The sequence below is a fragment of the Antennarius striatus genome, chromosome 20 (assembly GCF_040054535.1).
Source record: "Antennarius striatus isolate MH-2024 chromosome 20, ASM4005453v1, whole genome shotgun sequence".
In the NCBI taxonomy this organism is placed as follows: domain Eukaryota; kingdom Metazoa; phylum Chordata; class Actinopteri; order Lophiiformes; family Antennariidae; genus Antennarius; species Antennarius striatus.
Window position 1 is genome coordinate 11267501 of NC_090795.1, and position 16913 is coordinate 11284413.

The following is a 16913-nucleotide window of genomic DNA, read 5'->3' on the forward strand; positions in this document are numbered from 1 at the left end:
ATGTTTATTACATGTTTTAAAGCTATAAGAATTAAATGGATCCTGTTCAGATGTCATATCTGGGGGTATGGTGTAGAAAGTGTGTGTTTCCCATTGCGAGACATTAAAAAAGACTTCACAGAAGCAACCATATGAACTCCTATAGAGGAGGTGCTGATGACCGAAAAACCTAATCTGGAAGAAGAAAGGAGAGAGTCCCAGCTACCACAGAGACATAAAAGAAGGACGTCAGTGCTGTCCCTCCCACCAACCACTATTCCCTACGTTTATCTTTCTTCCTGTCTTTCATCACAGAGGTTATTAAACCCCGCAAAGGAACTTGGCCACATCTAATTACACCAACGGTAAACAAAAGCTGGTGGGGTGGGGAAGGAGGGAGGAGAGGACGGACAGATGAAAAAACAGTGCTGTCCAAACGCCGTGTTCTTATGATTCTTTAAGCGATGCTGTTAACGTGGTCAGTCTGTTAGCAGCACAGCTAATGACTGGTTAGGTCTAATTACAGGCCTCCTGCAATGCGATGAGTTGGGGGGCGGTAGTGTCTCAGTGGTAGAGCGGGTCGTCCAATATTTTGTAAAATCGACGGTTTGATTCCTGCTCCAGCCCAAAAAAACCACTCAGAGTGTGAGCTGACAGTGGGAGGTGTCAGCTCACCTCCGGAGAACTGCCAAGGTGCCATCCCCCTTACAAGTTGCTCATTTGGGTCACTTTACAAAGGGGATGCTCGCCACTACCACTCTGTGCTCTTCTTCGGGGATCAGACCAGTATATAATTTTTTTTTTTTAAATCCTTCTTTGGATAGTTGTGAACTTCTTCCACAGTCAAAGCTCAGCCCGACTCTCATTACGTCCCAAGCCTTCGCCCACAGAACCTCAAATTATCTTTAAAGGTGTTGTATTGTTCTTTCGGCGAGGTACACGGCCGCATTTTACCACTGCGCTCACATGAGGCATGACCAGAGGAAGCATCGTGTTAAAAATGTTCATGCCTCCAACTCATACAAAAAGAATAAAAAATCTAACATGTCTATTTTTCTCAAGAAATAAGAAAGTAACACATTCCTCAATCCAGTGTGCAAATAATCAGCTTTCAAAAGGCAGATGATTCATTATCACTCAGACCAAACGATTATCCCAAAACTAATACTCCAGAAATTTGGCTAAATTTGATAGCTTTAGTCATCTGTAAGTCATTTAATATCACATGCAATTGCAAATCAAACTTTCTAAAAATGAGAGCATAAGAAAGCCCAAGGCCTCACAGGGAATGTACTATGAGTTAAATCTTTTTTTTCTTATATGGTTAAGAGACTGAAAGGAATTTAAGGAATTAATGTGAAAGCAAAGATGCACAGTGAATTATCCTAGTCTGAACTCCAAACTAACTGTGGGTTATACTTAAAAAATTAAACAAAATGGATTAAAAAATGAACCAATAAAATGAATGCAGCGGTCGATCACACAGATCAGTAGTGTGTCATTCTGGATTTGGGGAAGAAACTATTTTTAAAAAACACACACGGCAAAGTGACTCAAAAGAACCTCTATGTGGGAGCGAGTGCAATTAAAAACAAACACACGGCTGCCTTAGATGTTGGGGGGGTTCCTCTGAATTTTAGGTGAAATACTCCTTTTAGCTTGATCAGCGGTGGCCTGGACTGATGCCGTCGCACAAATAAAAACTGGGGGACATGTTTTACATTTTCCTTCGCCCCATGAGCGCTTCACACGACAGATCCTCTCCCCATCCATCCATCCTATCCTCCTCCATCTCTCGAGTGAGTGATGCGGTATTGAAACCATATGCCCTCTAGAATTCCTCACGGATCCTCCCATCCCATCCAATCCCAGCAGTCCTCTGCTGGCTACGGACACTCTGGTGTCGCAAGGGGGGCCTCCCCGCTTCCTGTGTAGGATCTAAATATTTACACTCCCCACTGTCCCGAGTGGCGAGGCGGAGAGGTCTTGATGTTTTGGGTTATGTAAAGTCCAATCCTCGAGGATGCATATTTAACAGATTGTCCTTGTTAGAACAGATTAATTTTTCTCATCCTCTGACTCGGAAATGAAGCAGACATTTTGCCATGTTCACGTTTTAAAACTAAAATCTTTATTTATATAGAGAAATAGAGCTCTATTTGATACAGAAGTGCTCACCCACATTGCGAGCATATGTTTTGCACCTTGCCCCTCTGGTTCAATAACATGCACCAGGACCGGAGTGTATTCACATGTCTTGACATTAATTCTTAAGAATCATAGGGCACTTCAAGCTGGAGACAGCAGGATAGAAGAGAACACAGATCAGGAGCCAAAACTGAGCATGTGGTACACTCCAACTCTCCTGCAGCATAACAAATGACAAGTCTTTGTTCTCTGTTATGTCAGCCAAAGCTTTCATCTAATGAAATTACAGACAAAAATCCCTGCAGGAATTTAACTTACAACCTGTTGTGCTAACAGCAGCACGCTGAAACCTACTGAGAGACTGAGGGAGATGCAGTGAACAAACAACAACCCCAGCCAAAAAATACCAAATGTTTTTCAGAGAAGTAGTGAGAACAAACCCGACTTGTCCCACAACAACTTCTGTATACCAGGCAGATGGTGGAGCCATTAAACGGGGCAGCAGATGAAGCAAAGCAGAGGTAAAGCGCTTCCTGTGGAGGAAGGCCGTTAGCAGCTGCGTGTCAGAACGCTGCCACCAGAGAGCCAGAACTGGGCCGACTCCGGACCAGACTTGGCTGGCTGCTCGGGCGAAGACTTGTGCTGTTTTGAGGCGAGTATCAGTCCAAGAGCGCGCGCACTCGAGCTAATCCGCAAGACGTTTGTGTCTGACAATCTACAAAGTAGGTGTGCCGACTGGAGGCAATCTATCTAACTGACACCAGGGTGACAGAGACACAGGTCAGACACACAGCTGTGTTTTCTGACTGTTCAAGTTATTAAAGTCATACTGGATGTTCGTGTTGAATGCTTCTATTCAATACGCATCCTTTACTGAGGTGGACCACCTCTTTTTATTTAAGAACAACCCTGAACTTTAAGGAAAAAGTGTTATACTTTACTGTTGATATTCCAAAATCATCTTTATGTTCACTTTATGGATATCACAGAGAAAAAAAAATCAAAATGGTTGGGCATAAAAGTAGTTGGAATAGATTAATTATTTGAAATGTCACAATTATCGACTGTAATATAATATATACATTGCAAGCTGTACATATAGAGATGTGGTTACCCTGCACAGATGGGATTGAGTGTTGCTTGAGAGCCTGTAAAGTCTTCATTTCATTTATTATATTCATATTTCATTGCAGTAGATCTTTAAAGAGGTCAATAACTAGTCTACACTGAAACAGTAGATAAAGGATTAACTAAACAAAATCCTTATAATACCTAAGAAACAGCAAGCAGGGCTCCCATTTGCAGTGCTGTTTAGAACACCAGTCAGAATTACTATACATTCTTAAAATTCTCTAAAATTTGCTCTGCATCACTAACACGCTTCAGTTTGACACAGAATCATTAAACTCCTGTCTCTCTTACTTTCTGCCACCATCTATCTAGCCTTTGATCTTCTAGGGTTAAATCTCTTTCCTCTTTTCTGGTAAATTGCTTTAAAAACATTCTCTTCCCTGCAGACGCAGGTCCAAACACAGACTTGTCTCCTGAATCAACACAGAAACTACTGAGGACACAGTTGTGGACATAAGTCTGACCTGCTGGGCCCAGGCCTCTGGATCCGTCCTGCGGTTGCGTGGATCGGTTGCGGTTCTGCTGCCGACGTTTCCCACCGGTGGAGCGGGGGCTTCGGATGTGTACGTCACCAACTTTAAAGAACGCCACCATGAACGGCTGTTTTTCCAGCGCCCCATCACGTCCTATCAGCCCCGCCTCCTTGGAACTGATACTCTGCCCTGTTTAAAATCACATTCTGTTGTCAGTTATGGTTATGGTTATGGTTAGGTGGGGTTACTTAGTCGTACTCTCTCACCGCTGCTGGTTTCCACGCTGATCTGCAGGCCCAGGTTGTGCACTGGGCTCATTACCCACAGGTTGCTGGTAGCGGTGATGTCAAACTCCAGCCAGCCTTCTTCAGCGGCCCACAGCCTGCGAGAGTCCAGCAAGAACAGGTCTGCCTCTCTAGGAGGACATGGGAGACGACACAGAAGTTAACCAGCTGAACTGCTGTGTTCTGATAACATTTTGCGATAGAAATCTGTCCACTGCTGAAAAGACTGCGCCTTGGCACCAACTGATGCTCCTAGTAACCAAAATAGCCTTTGTAATCAGGTTTTGAAGAGTTTTATCTCAAACTGTTAAGTGATTGGTTCTTTTTTTTCAATGTATTTAACATTACAACATAATGATCATTTTACTGTACAGGAAACTCCCATTGAATTTTGAAGTAGATGCTAAAGTAAAGAATTTTTGGGACTATTATGACATTGTGTGATGTTACTTTGCCAATTTCATTTAATGACTTAAGGCTTGGTAGAATAGAGGACAGGCTCCCAAATGAGGAACCACTGAATTACAGTGAGGGCTGAATGGAGCAGATCCCAGTTTTGCATTTCTATTACTGTAGTTTCTCTTTCTTTGATTTATTTGAAGCCACAATTTAATATCTTATTACTGAGTTGAAGGAGGCAGTCATCAGCTGTTGTTTTTGTCATTGTAACCCAAATGTGTATCTGGTGATATTAAAATTCAAAAACAATTTTTAGACTAGTAGGTAAGTGCATAACTTACTTTGAGAGGCAGGAAAAAAAAAAGAAGAAAAGCACAAGAACAGAGGGGACGTATGGGACTGATTGACAAACATGCCCTGTACCTTATTGCTTAAGTAAATCAATCTACAGACGTACAGTCATTGTCATTATGGCTCAGAGCAGCAGAGGACTGAAACTCAAGAACTGTTGGTTTGTCTCAGGATAACAGAATAATAACAGGTTGACAGAAAGATGGATAGCCGCACTTAACCCAAAACGCAAGGACACACTGTATTGTACTCCAGCGTAGTGTTGACCATTCAGTCTACCTCTCTGAGGGACCGGAGGAAAGGAAGGGATTAAAACTTCAGTATCGGGCTACAGGTATGTTAATATCATTTACAGTAAGCTGTGTTGCTGCACGATGGAAGAACGTGTTGCGCAGGGGGAAAGACCAGAGTAATTTGACGGTGGACTAATGAATGAAAAGAGAGCAAAGAGTTCTAAGGAAAGGGCAGAGTGTGAGTGATGTGAGTGTGTGTGTCCTCCCACTGTCCCATAACAGGAGCAATAACACAGCGTCGAGTCTGTCGGATCCTCCTGCAGAGCAGAGATCAAAAGCCCCACAATCATCCAGGTGTGCAGAGAATGCCCCTGCAGTCATGCATCAGCAACCCCTCTTTATTGGTCATTAATGAGCGTTTCTGACAGCTCCTGTACGAGCCCCCGCCCCTCACAAACACACACACACACACACACACACACAGCCAAGATGACATTTGTCGCAGCGAGGGCCAGTGTACCGATGTTTCCGCCGCATCATCTCAGCTGGCAGGAGACGGCAGGGGGTCCGTGAGAGTCGCCTGCGAAGCCGAGGCAACCAGGAGGCTACTGTAAAATGCCTTATTGACTGACTGCTTAAATGAACTGGAATAATAAGGTCAAAAGGTGAATGTTGTGTTTTTTCGCTACAATAAATCTCCTTGTCGGTGAGTGTTGTTAAAAATGTAACATGTGCAGGCTGTAGGTCACAGCTGGTCTGGTCATTTTGTGTGCTTTCATCTTTGAAAGGCTTATTTATAAAGTTGTCTGAATGGGATTTGCTGGGTAAAAACATCCTTTTGCAACAGCCCTGTCCTTTGCAGCGGCCTGCCACATTTTTGTCATTGTATTCTCCCACATTCCTCACCTGCTGTTAGCGAAACCACCCCAATCACATGAAAAGTACCAAGGGTGTCAGGCTAATTAAGGCCCCTATCATTACAGCTTCGAGTTAAAACAGGAGTCAGCTTTTTCTCGGCAGGGAGAGGCGTGAGAAAGTTAATACAGCTCCTACTGATCGGACATTTAAAAAAGGTACAGGTTTGCAAAAAAGCAACAACAACAAAAAACAAACAAACACCTATTTCCTCATTTAACTGATTCCGAAGGGGGGATTATTTCCAATTAGTTAGAGATTTAAAGATGTTCCTGATTTTGCAGTTTGAATTCACTTCCACAAAGCCAAGAGACAGCCTGAGCAAATATGCTTCAGATCATGCCATGCACGCTGTAATTTTCTTCAAGGTAAGAAACCTGTCCTACAAAAACACAGAAATAGGAGATACCCTAAATGGGCTCTTTAATCTCCAAATATCTCCAAAAATAAAAGGCTTTACCACCAGGCTGGAGAGCACAAACCTCCCATTGTAGGGATAAAGGAATGCAGCAAATAAGTAGCTCTTGATACCCTCAGAGAACTTTTGACAGGGAGACAAATATACTTAACCTACATCTATGGCTGATGTTCTTATCCTCTTTGTAGCATGAGACTGAGAACATTTGGTGTTACCCCACTTTAAGGGGCTTTGTGTCTGATATTCAACAAAAAAATAAGCATCAATGGAAGTGACTTTAATTTTAGTTAAATGAAAAAAGAAACACAAATGTTAGCTCAACAATGTACAGCAAGTATGAAATTCTTCTCTTGTTCTTGTTTCGAGACAGGCTTGATAAAACACAAATATCATCCACAAATCCTGCTGGATGTTTATCTGTCCCTGTAGACATAATGTAAATGTTTGCTATGTATTAGTTGCACACATTTGGGAGGAGGGAGGATTGAAGACGTGCTATTTCTGAAAGACGTGGTTTTGCTTGATTTTACAACATAAACATGGCGACTGCTAACACACAGGGAAGGATAGAAAGACACGCAGAGGGGTAAATAACTTCTTTCAAAATTATAATCTCGACCTTTACATATCAGGACAAGGTCGTCAAAGCAGCATCTGTCATTACAGCTTGACCCAAGAATCGATTGATTCTCACGCATGTTGCATGACTAAAAAAAGAACTTTAGGATAACAGTTCAAAGCCAGAAGATTTATATTTAATTAGAGAGAAATATGCATTACTTACACGATAAAAAATAAAACTGCTACTCATTAAGATTTTCAAATTTCCCATCCATCTATATCCTGTTGGGAGATAATACAACCAATGTCAAAGAAAAAGTTGAAGATCTTTACATCAAGGAAAAGTTTGATATTTTGGCTTAGGTAAGAAAAAATGAATTAAAAAAATATACAATAAACTAATATCCAAAATAATGAAACATTTGTTTTAGATCATTAAATTTTAAAAAAATCAACATCCTAAAGTGACAAAAGAATATAATAACCCATTTACAATAATTCCAGGTCACGAGACAGTTTAATCATAAAACTCATGGCATCTTATGTTTTACATTTTAATTCAGTATGAGCATTGTAGTACCAGTAATTATTTTGAACTGATTTTGTCATTTTATTGGGAATAAGGATTTAGAATTGTGGACAGAAATAAAATATCTGTATGGTTTCCAACCAGTATGTTTGTGTGCGTGTGTGTGCGTGTGTGTTACCTGTCAGGGTGTTCCTTGACCACCTGGTAGACTTTCAGTAAGAAGGTCGCATTGCGAAAGGCGCGGCTCGCACACTCCTTGTAGAGACGGAACTCTGCTGCTGTGACGGCCTCGCCTTCTGGGATCTGTGAGAGGTTGAACTTGAACTCTTTGTGGTGATGACGCTGCGGAGATAGCTCCCTGTCGTACTCCACTGTGGGATGGAAACACACAGTCCAAAACATTACACACAGACAGAAAGATGGAAAGTTGGCAAAAGAGACATGAAAAACTTTATGAACTTGAACGCTGATTTGGACACCAATAGAATCAAACTCTATATTAACAGAGTTTTGGTCCTTCCACATCCAGTCGATTTGACTGGAGAAGCCTCTAATGTCTTTTATTGGTAAGGTCTAGTGTGTTACTCAACCTTAAGTTTCCCTATAAAGTCCCCGTTATCATCGGTCCAGAGTAAAATCCCATGATTTGTTCGGCAGCAGCAAAATTAGAGACGTTCTACAACCACTTCTCACAACAGGAGAATGAATGAACCGAACGATGCGCTGCCTCCTGTGCTTTTAAGTGCAGTGTGCGCCATAATGACACGTGTTCTCCTGTTCCCGTCTCAGCTAGAGACTTTTCTGCTGCAGCCAGCTTACAGAGTCGATTTGTCAATGGTCATGGAGAATGAGACGAGGAAAATGAATTGAGAGTGGCATCTCGATTGTAATTAGATGGCTGTTTGCAGAAATATCCACAGACACCAATGGTGAATGCCAGGCCTCAAATATGTGCTATATTCTGCAAAACACACAAAGAAAGTGTGACATAATTGCTTGAAAACCCAAAATACACAACACACTCATGCTATTCTTCAGCAGTCACCCTGCTCCTGCTTAAAATACTTGCGCACTACGTGCGCACACAAGCACACACTCACACACAAAGTACCATGTTATCATCTCCACTCTAGTTTCCACTCCTTACAGTGCGGTTCTGCAGGCTGCGGCGTGGCCGCCACAGACGGAGCAGCTGAGAGTTTCACTGCAGTTTTTCACCTGAAACCAAACATGTTCTAGCACCATGCATCAGTCCCACAGCTGCTCCAGCTTGGAGGACTTACACTTATTGGGGATGCAGTTATTTGTTTATATTGACCTATATTTATGGTTATGGTTAGCTTAGCATGAAAACTGAAAACATGGAAAAGATAGACCATGGGCATTAATAGCAACGAAATGCAAAAATGCATCTTGACTTGATGAATGACACCTGGATGGCTTCACATGAGAGCGCCTCCGGCAGAAAGAACCCAGTTAAAGACCTGAGCCAAAATTCACTCAATTTAAACAAATATTTCCCTTTAGTTTTAAAGTTATTTTGGATGCTTTTATAATTCATTACCTGAGCCAGACCTGTTAAAATTTGACAATTTTATGATGTGGGGACCCACCCAAAATGAACCGATGACACATTTTGTTCCCCAAAGAGAAAAGCTGTGTTGGTGTGAAAATGCTGGAACCAATCAGACACTCCCAAAAAAGTGGCAGCCCCACCTTGTACCCACACCCAAGAAGGTCAAAGCCATCCTGATTCCCAGTCATTTCCAAATCACATAAACTCTGAACCCAAAGAACTACGCAGGAAAGGAGGACGAGGAAGGTGCGCCCGTCTAGCTTCATTAGATTTCTGAGAACGAGTCCACTGGTGGAACACACTGCAGTGGGTTGGTCAGAATAATTCAGCTTCTCTTTGGTGCAAACCCTTTCCAAGGGAACCCACCTAAAGAGAATGAGATGTTATTCACATCAGTATCACTTTGAGGTTTATCAGATATGACACTGACTATTTCATCATCTTATACCAAAGCTGCCCACACACACAGATGTCGCAGTAGATGTGTGTGATAATGGGTCTGCTCCTTTGTTGAAAGGTAGATAGATCAGCTCCGCTTGTGTGTCCGTGTGTGCAGGATTTGAGCGAAGGTCATGGTCGTCAAAATGACTTTACAACACTCCTTTCAACAGCTCTGGGCTCAAAGTCAGCTGGAAATTTTATATTCTCCATTTAGAAACCAACAGACTTTTTGGCAAGAAAACTTTGATAAACTGTCTGTAGGTTGTGAGAGGGTCAGGAAGAGGATCAATTATTCATCACATCTGCTGTAATGTTCTGCATGTAAAGAACCCCTGCAGTGAAATAACATCTTTTAACCTTGTTAACGTGTCTACATGGAATTATTTATATACGACCAAATATATGAGCGAAATCAGCAGTCGACACATGAGTGAGCATATTCGCCTTGGAACTGCAGACTTCCAACGACTGTCTCCCAAACAGTGCTCCAGACAGAGTTGCATATCTGATGTGCCGAAATAATCACTGTGGTCAACTTGCCAGGTGAAACTACAGCGAAACGAAGCGAAGTCAGGTGTGCAAGTAAATCATTTTTGAAAAGATTTATATGCAAGTTTCAACTTAGAGAAAATGTGTTTGTAGCCATCAGAATGCGTGTACAGAAAGGCAGAACTTTGATTCTAAGCTAAAGCTTCAAAGTGAAGTCATTAGCGTTATCTTCTTGTGCACATTAACATCACAGAAGTGATCTTTCACGGAAGTGAAAATTGCATCCACTGATTTCATTCAACTTTGATATTTGCTGAGAAACACTGTCAACATCCTTCCGGTCTGTTCGAGTCCAAATTATTTATTTACTAATTTATTTATATCACAGGGATGGGGAGTCATTTTGAACTGTATCCACATTACGACAATTTAAATGATGGGGTTTTAAGACAAGGAACTTCTCACATCTCACGCTATGGTTCGCTCCACCACCACAGCTCTTTCCGTTAGATGCCTGGGAGCCACAGCATTAGCAGCTAAGCAGCATTCCAGCTGCTTCTCAGCTTGAAATTCAATTGAAATCCACTGTGGTTTCCAATCCAGAATCAAAGGCAGGTTTCCACAAGGCACATATAGGCACCTCCATGCTAATCCACCATGACGTGAGCTTTGAGATGGGAACACACAGAAGGGAAAAGGGATTTAGATTTGGGAGTTTCGGGGAGAAATATATTAAGAATGATTAAGATGGGGAAATAATGTAATTATATTGGTGTTTAGTGCAAATAGTGCTTAAAGGTATATGGAAGGTAATGCATCACAGATGTAGAGATACAAATCTGCAGGTGTATTGTATGGTTTGATTTTATTTACATATTGTCGTCATTGCTCAACGGTTCATGATAAAATACTTACATATATAACCATGTTGGTTTGAGTACTTGACTTTTTTCTGCTTTATTTCAAATGAACAGATATAAAAAAGACAGCCAAGTTAAAGTATAAATGCTGATATACAGTATTTTGACTGACTTTATCTGAGAGAAATAACAGACAATAGAGAGAATAAGAGAAAAAGAAAAAAAATGTCAGTGAAGGATGAGAGTAGAGAGACAGATGGCATAATTGAAAGTTTTGGGTCTGGGTGAGAAAGACACCAACTAAGAGTACTGAAGGAAAAAGTTTAAAGGAAAGAAGCAATAAACAAGAGGAAAACAGATTAAACCTTTTTTTATGGGCGAAAGAGGTTTTTTTATACCGATATATTAAATTGAATTACATTTATGGAATTCGACACCACAAAAAATAAAGATTTGTAGGTCAATAGATCCTCCTTTAAAATAACACAGGTGAAGAAAATGATTGTGGGAGATGCGGATAAGATGACAAGACCAGACAAAAAAAAAAAGGAAGATTGAGAAACCAAAGGCAGAAAAACAGAGGGAAAGGAGACAGTAGCAGAAAGAGAGTGGGATGGACAATTTGCAGATTCACTTGGAACCTTCAGTAGAATTTGTTCTCTCGTTTCCACCTGCACATCTGGTGCTGCTGTCCATGAAGAATAAAGGAATATCCTGAAAATATTGCATTGTGTACAACGTATTAAAAAACCTCTACTGATGCAAAACTTGTATTCTTCTGTTTTAGCGTTGGTCTTACAAAAAAAAATTAAAACTTCTGTAACCCAACTTTGTAAGATCTGAAATCACAGACAGGAGCTTCAGTGTCACAGGTTACCTTTTTATAAACTGGAGCAAAGGAAGGAAAAAAGGCAACGGTGCTGAAAGAAAGACGAGTGAGTGAAGCTTTAGGCCAGAAACAAGGGGGGGGCAAACAAGATGGAATGATAGAAGTAGAAAATAAAGAAGACTTACTGCAGGTGACCTTTTAAAACTTACAGGTGGTTTGAGGAAGACATTTCCAGAATTTACCAGATAGCATTGAGAAGGAATTAAATTTACTAGTAGGAAGGAAGGTAGACAAATGTATAAAACAACTACAAAAATAGTTCAGAGGAGGCGTAGCAGTGCTCCTCGAAGCGAAACAGAGAAAGAAGTCTGTGCAGGAGAGGCCCCCGGCTGGTTGATGGGCTGACTTGTCTGCGGTCAACGCTTTGGCTCACAGTCCTCACGCCATCCTCAGAGAGACAGCTGGCAAACAGCCGCCTGCATCCCTCCTGCTTCTGCCTCCTCCAGCGCATCCCACAAACGCAGAGCAAAGCAACCGGTGACCAGCCATCAACACTCAATGGTACAATTAACTTTAGAGATCAGTAAAAGGTAAGAACATTTAAAACAGGATATGTTTAGCCTCACAGCGACATCGTAACATTGGCGTTGATTCAGGCAAACACTAGATGACGCATGTGACACCGGTATGACGCAAAGGCTTCCCAAACTGGATTCCTATGCAGCACTGCTGTATTTTTGTATTTTTTCATATAATTTTGATTTTATTTTTTTTAAGTGCACTTGGAAACATTTAAAGTTTTTGTAATTTTCCGCACTGGCTGTCAACTGTGTAGTCAACCTGACTTCTGCACAATAAAACTGATGGTCCAAACGTCATTAAGAAGGCAGGAAAAGCCACAGAGTATCCTTGACACACACCTGTGAAATGGAAACCCTTCAGGTAACATCTTATAAAGCTTATCTAGAGAAAGCCATGCCAACTTTGCAAGGGCTTGCAAAGTGGTCATAATAGACAGGGTGGCTATTTGAAGAATCTCTTCTTCTTTTCCTTTCGGCTTTCCCCTTCAGGGGTCACCACAGCGAATCAGTTGCCTCCATCTAACCCCGTCTTCTGCGTCCTCTTCTCTCACACCAACTACCTTCATGTCCTCCTTCATTACATCCATAAACCTCCTCTTTGGTCTTCCCCTAGGTCTCCTGCCTGGCAGTTCAAAACTCAGCATCCTTCTACCAATATATTCACTATCTCTCCTCTGGACATGTCCAAACCATCTCAGTCTGGCCTCTCTGACTTTAAAATATTATTTTAAGTTTACCATAATCTTTTGTTTGCTACATAATTCCATATATCTCGCTTCATAGTTAAGAAGTTAAAAATAAAGAAAAAAACATAAAACCATCACATATGGTTTATAGAGTAAAAAGAACTGGGCAAACCAGAAAGAGATGACTTAGTGTCCAAAAGACCAACTATTCAAGTTCTTGCATTTTTATTTTCCAGAAACATAAAAGCTGCTCTGATTCATTTGATGCAGCAGGACAAGATGGGGGTGTGAAATCTGGACGACATTTGTTTGAGCAACCCACGACTTAGATTTGAAAAGCAGCAATGAGCCATTATGAGAAAGAAACCTTGAAATTGTCTAACAGCCAGAGAAAGGAGCTCCTCCTCTACATGAAGGATGAGATCATCAAGAATGAAATCAATAGACATGTGACAGAGCAGCTTAGTGTGTAAATTAAAAATATTCCACTTAAAGAGGTTCATAACAGGTGTGTGAACATAGACAAACTCCAATCTCCTTCATAACCTTGTAGAGGAATCTGTCCATTCATGTTTAGGTACAGAAATCAGCGCTAGAAAGAAAGTCAAAAGACGTGATCCTTGAGTGACTTTTCTCACAGCTGTATTCAATAAATTCACCACACGGTTTATTCTGCGTGAACCTCTTCATTCTGAGACGAAAGAGCGCATATTGATATTTACAGTAGTTTGTGTGACAGGGGCACTAAAAAGACACCTTCGTGCTATGGGTGACTGTCCTCGTAGCAGGCGATGTCTGGACTCAAGCTTTCCACTCAGTGTCTCCAGCATGGAGTCCGAGCCGCTGTTGAACTAACATGGGAACAAGAAGTTAAGTGTAGCTGAACCACAACCAGAGCTTTCTCTGCAGCGCAGCAACAACTCCAGCATCTCCTCTTTCACCAGGCTTTGTGGTGGTTTCACTGTGAGACTGGGACAAAAGTGAGGAATTTTTCCACACCATGAACCTGTAAACATTGTTAAAGACTTTGCAGATTGCTACGCCAATGAAAAACGTTCTGGATGTCCGAGGCGTGAGATAAATCCATCTGTATTTATGCAATGACAGCCCATAATCTGTCTGGTTGTTTGATGGTTTCTGGGGATGGGTCAGATAAGGCCAAGTCGTCAACTGATCATTCCATTCATTCCTCTAAAGTCCCATCTAATGAGAAGTTTGGCCTCCACAGAAGTTTACGCTATCAGAATGGCGTCATTGTCAATATTTCATTAAAAATGAAACATCTCATTAAATGGAATTCTTTACGCTGTAAACACTCGCCATTCCGAAAAGGTTCAAGACCCATATTATCATTCAAACTCATAAACCTTTGGCATAGATCGTGTGTGGACAGATGCAACATGGAGACATCTGTTGGGTTTTGGCAGCAACACACACACTTCACCGGTGTGAGGTGCACACGGTGTTGCCACCATGCTTGGCCGCCACCCGGAGCCATTTCCTCCTTCTGCTGAGTGTTTTGGCTCTTTGTAGTCAGGCAGTTGGCAGGGCAACCCCTGGATTTGAGGTACAGAAGAAGGGGCCAGGAGTCTGTTGGGAGTCATTAACCTAGAGCGAGGGTGTATGTGTCTTTAGAGACGCATCCGGTGCTCTGATCTTCTCTTCTGATCCGCCATCAAAGCTGACATACTGTGCACCACAAGAACACACACCTCTAGATGAACACATACATACACACACACACACCTCTAGATGAACACATACACATGCTCACACACCTTGAGATACATTCAGGTACTGATATATGCACAGGTGCATTGGGCATTATGAAATGTCTGCCTACACACTTGCACTGCTTACAAGTGAGAAATAGAGGATAGAGCTTACATTCACAACGCAACACAAACTCTGACACACAGTCTCAGAGGTCGGCGGTGTGAGGGTTCAGAGCCAGGCAGCAGCATCAGTGCATAGCGAGGATATGAGGCATCGCAGACCAGCCTTTTTGTAGACGTCAAGCCTCATTAGCAAACACAGGGCAGCTGCAGCCAGCCTTATTTTCAGCATCCACAAGTGTTTCACGGTGTCAGCAGAGTGATTTAAGCACATTACCAATTACTGGTTTGGGTCATTACAACTAAAATAAAACGTGTTTAACGCTCAGCACACATACTGTTGTTAAATTGGTAATATTTCAAGTCTAAAAAGAAAACGTTTTGTGAGAAATCCGTGATTCAGTTCGCAAAATACAAAAAGTGAGTATTTCATTGTAATTTGCCCCCCCCCCCCAACAAAAATAACACTATTTGTTAAAAAAGATATTTAAAAAGATGGAAGATAAAGGTGACATTTTCAGGCTCCCTAACCAGAGGTGCATTTCACTGACGCAAGCAAAGAAGTTGAAGTTAACCCCAACTGAGAAAAAGTTCAAATTTCAAAAAAGTCAAATGTTGAAAAATCACATTATCAAAGTGCACCTCTTGAGTACAAAGGATGTGTGCACATAATTTTCAGAAATACGCGTTTTGATTTCATTGAGTCATTGAAGGTGTATTTATTTTATTACTTGTGATCAATAATTCAATTAACCTGCTCAGCCTGTTTCATTTTACTTTGCACTCCTGCAAAGGATTAATACCACAGCATAACATTTTATATCCTATGAAGCATTTCCTGAGAAGTCCGAGTATATAATGAGCTCACTGAGCAGGCATTTCCAGGAGCAAGGGCCCCGACTGGAGCACACAATCACATCTCTCCACAGCCATCATCCCCCGTATAATTCCTGAAACCCATTTGGGTTTGTCCATCTATTACACATCATGACATATGTCAGGCACACAGTTCCAAGACACACACACACACACACACACACACACACACACGAAGGAAGAGTATCTGATTTTTGTTCCCACCACCCTAAACTCCATCACCACTGTGCTGCATTCCATACAAGATGATAAAATTAGTCTGGATTCACATCTCTCTCTGTCATTTTGGGATTTTTGGCGAGTGTTCAACATATGTGTGTGTGTGCGTGTGTGTATAGCCCCGTGGGTAGGTGGATAATTTCCTGTAATTGCTCCCCTGCTGGGGCTTTGCTAACAGATAGATATCTGAGGTATGGTTGTTGGGCTGTGTTTTATCAGTCTTCTCCATCGACGGACCGACGGCCGACTGGTGGCAGCCATCAGCTCTTTGTTGAGTCTCCAGTTGGCCTCCGTGTATCTCGATGTGTCATACCTGTATGTCAGTGGGAGATTTTGTTCCACCACAGCCATTACCTCAGATTAAGATTTATAAGACTTCTACCTGCAGGGACCTCTTAAGCTACAGGGAATATTAATATTTGCTGTTCTGATTTCACTTCTTTTTCGTCAGAGGAGTTTATTAAACCACAAGATAAAATAACATTGTTATTGCAGTATCAAACTAGCCTAGCGTAGCCTAGCGTACTAACGTGTAACATGGCGTAAGATACTTAAACATGGTGTTATTTGACCTGCAGAATGTTACTCGAAGGTAATAAGACAACATCTTAGTTCTGCTAAGATTTATATTACTGGCAAAAAAAAAAAAATTCTGTATGGCATTGTCAAAGTCTAGCACAGCAAACACCAGTTAAAAATCCCTTCTGTAATAACACAATTACCAAACCCGATGAAATGTGCCTGTTAGTCAAACACCGACATTTAAAGCCCTGATAAGCATCTAAAGGGATAAGAATGTCTGAATCAGCTGCAAAAACATGAAAAGTTGTACTAAAGGATATCAAAGCATTAGGGAGGATCAGGAAAGCACCACATAACAAAAGAGCAGATGGAAAATACTTCAAAATGGGCTACGATTATGCAAACATCAAGGTCCCCAAAACACGCAGAAGAGGAAAACCACGAAGAAATATGATCTGATGCAATTTTTAAAATTGCAGTCAGCTTTTATTTTCAAACTGTTCCGGTTTGTGGGAAACAAAGGAAATGCAAGAGACACCAAATGGCCAAAGTTATAAAAGTTCGGGTTATGGATTGTC

At 41.5% G+C, this 16913-nt stretch overlaps 1 protein-coding gene across 1 annotated transcript in view; it reads right to left on the minus strand.

The window, feature by feature from the left end:
* bmp6 (bone morphogenetic protein 6) overlaps positions 1-16913 on the minus strand; it is a 42254-nt gene that overhangs the window by 8391 nt on the left and 16950 nt on the right. The window contains exons 2-4 of the mRNA XM_068343711.1: positions 7600-7792; positions 3998-4146; positions 3723-3920 (exon numbers count right to left, since the gene is read on the minus strand). Of these exons, the coding sequence (XP_068199812.1) occupies positions 3723-3920; positions 3998-4146; positions 7600-7792 (540 nt within the window). The remainder of the gene's footprint in view (positions 1-3722; positions 3921-3997; positions 4147-7599; positions 7793-16913) is intronic.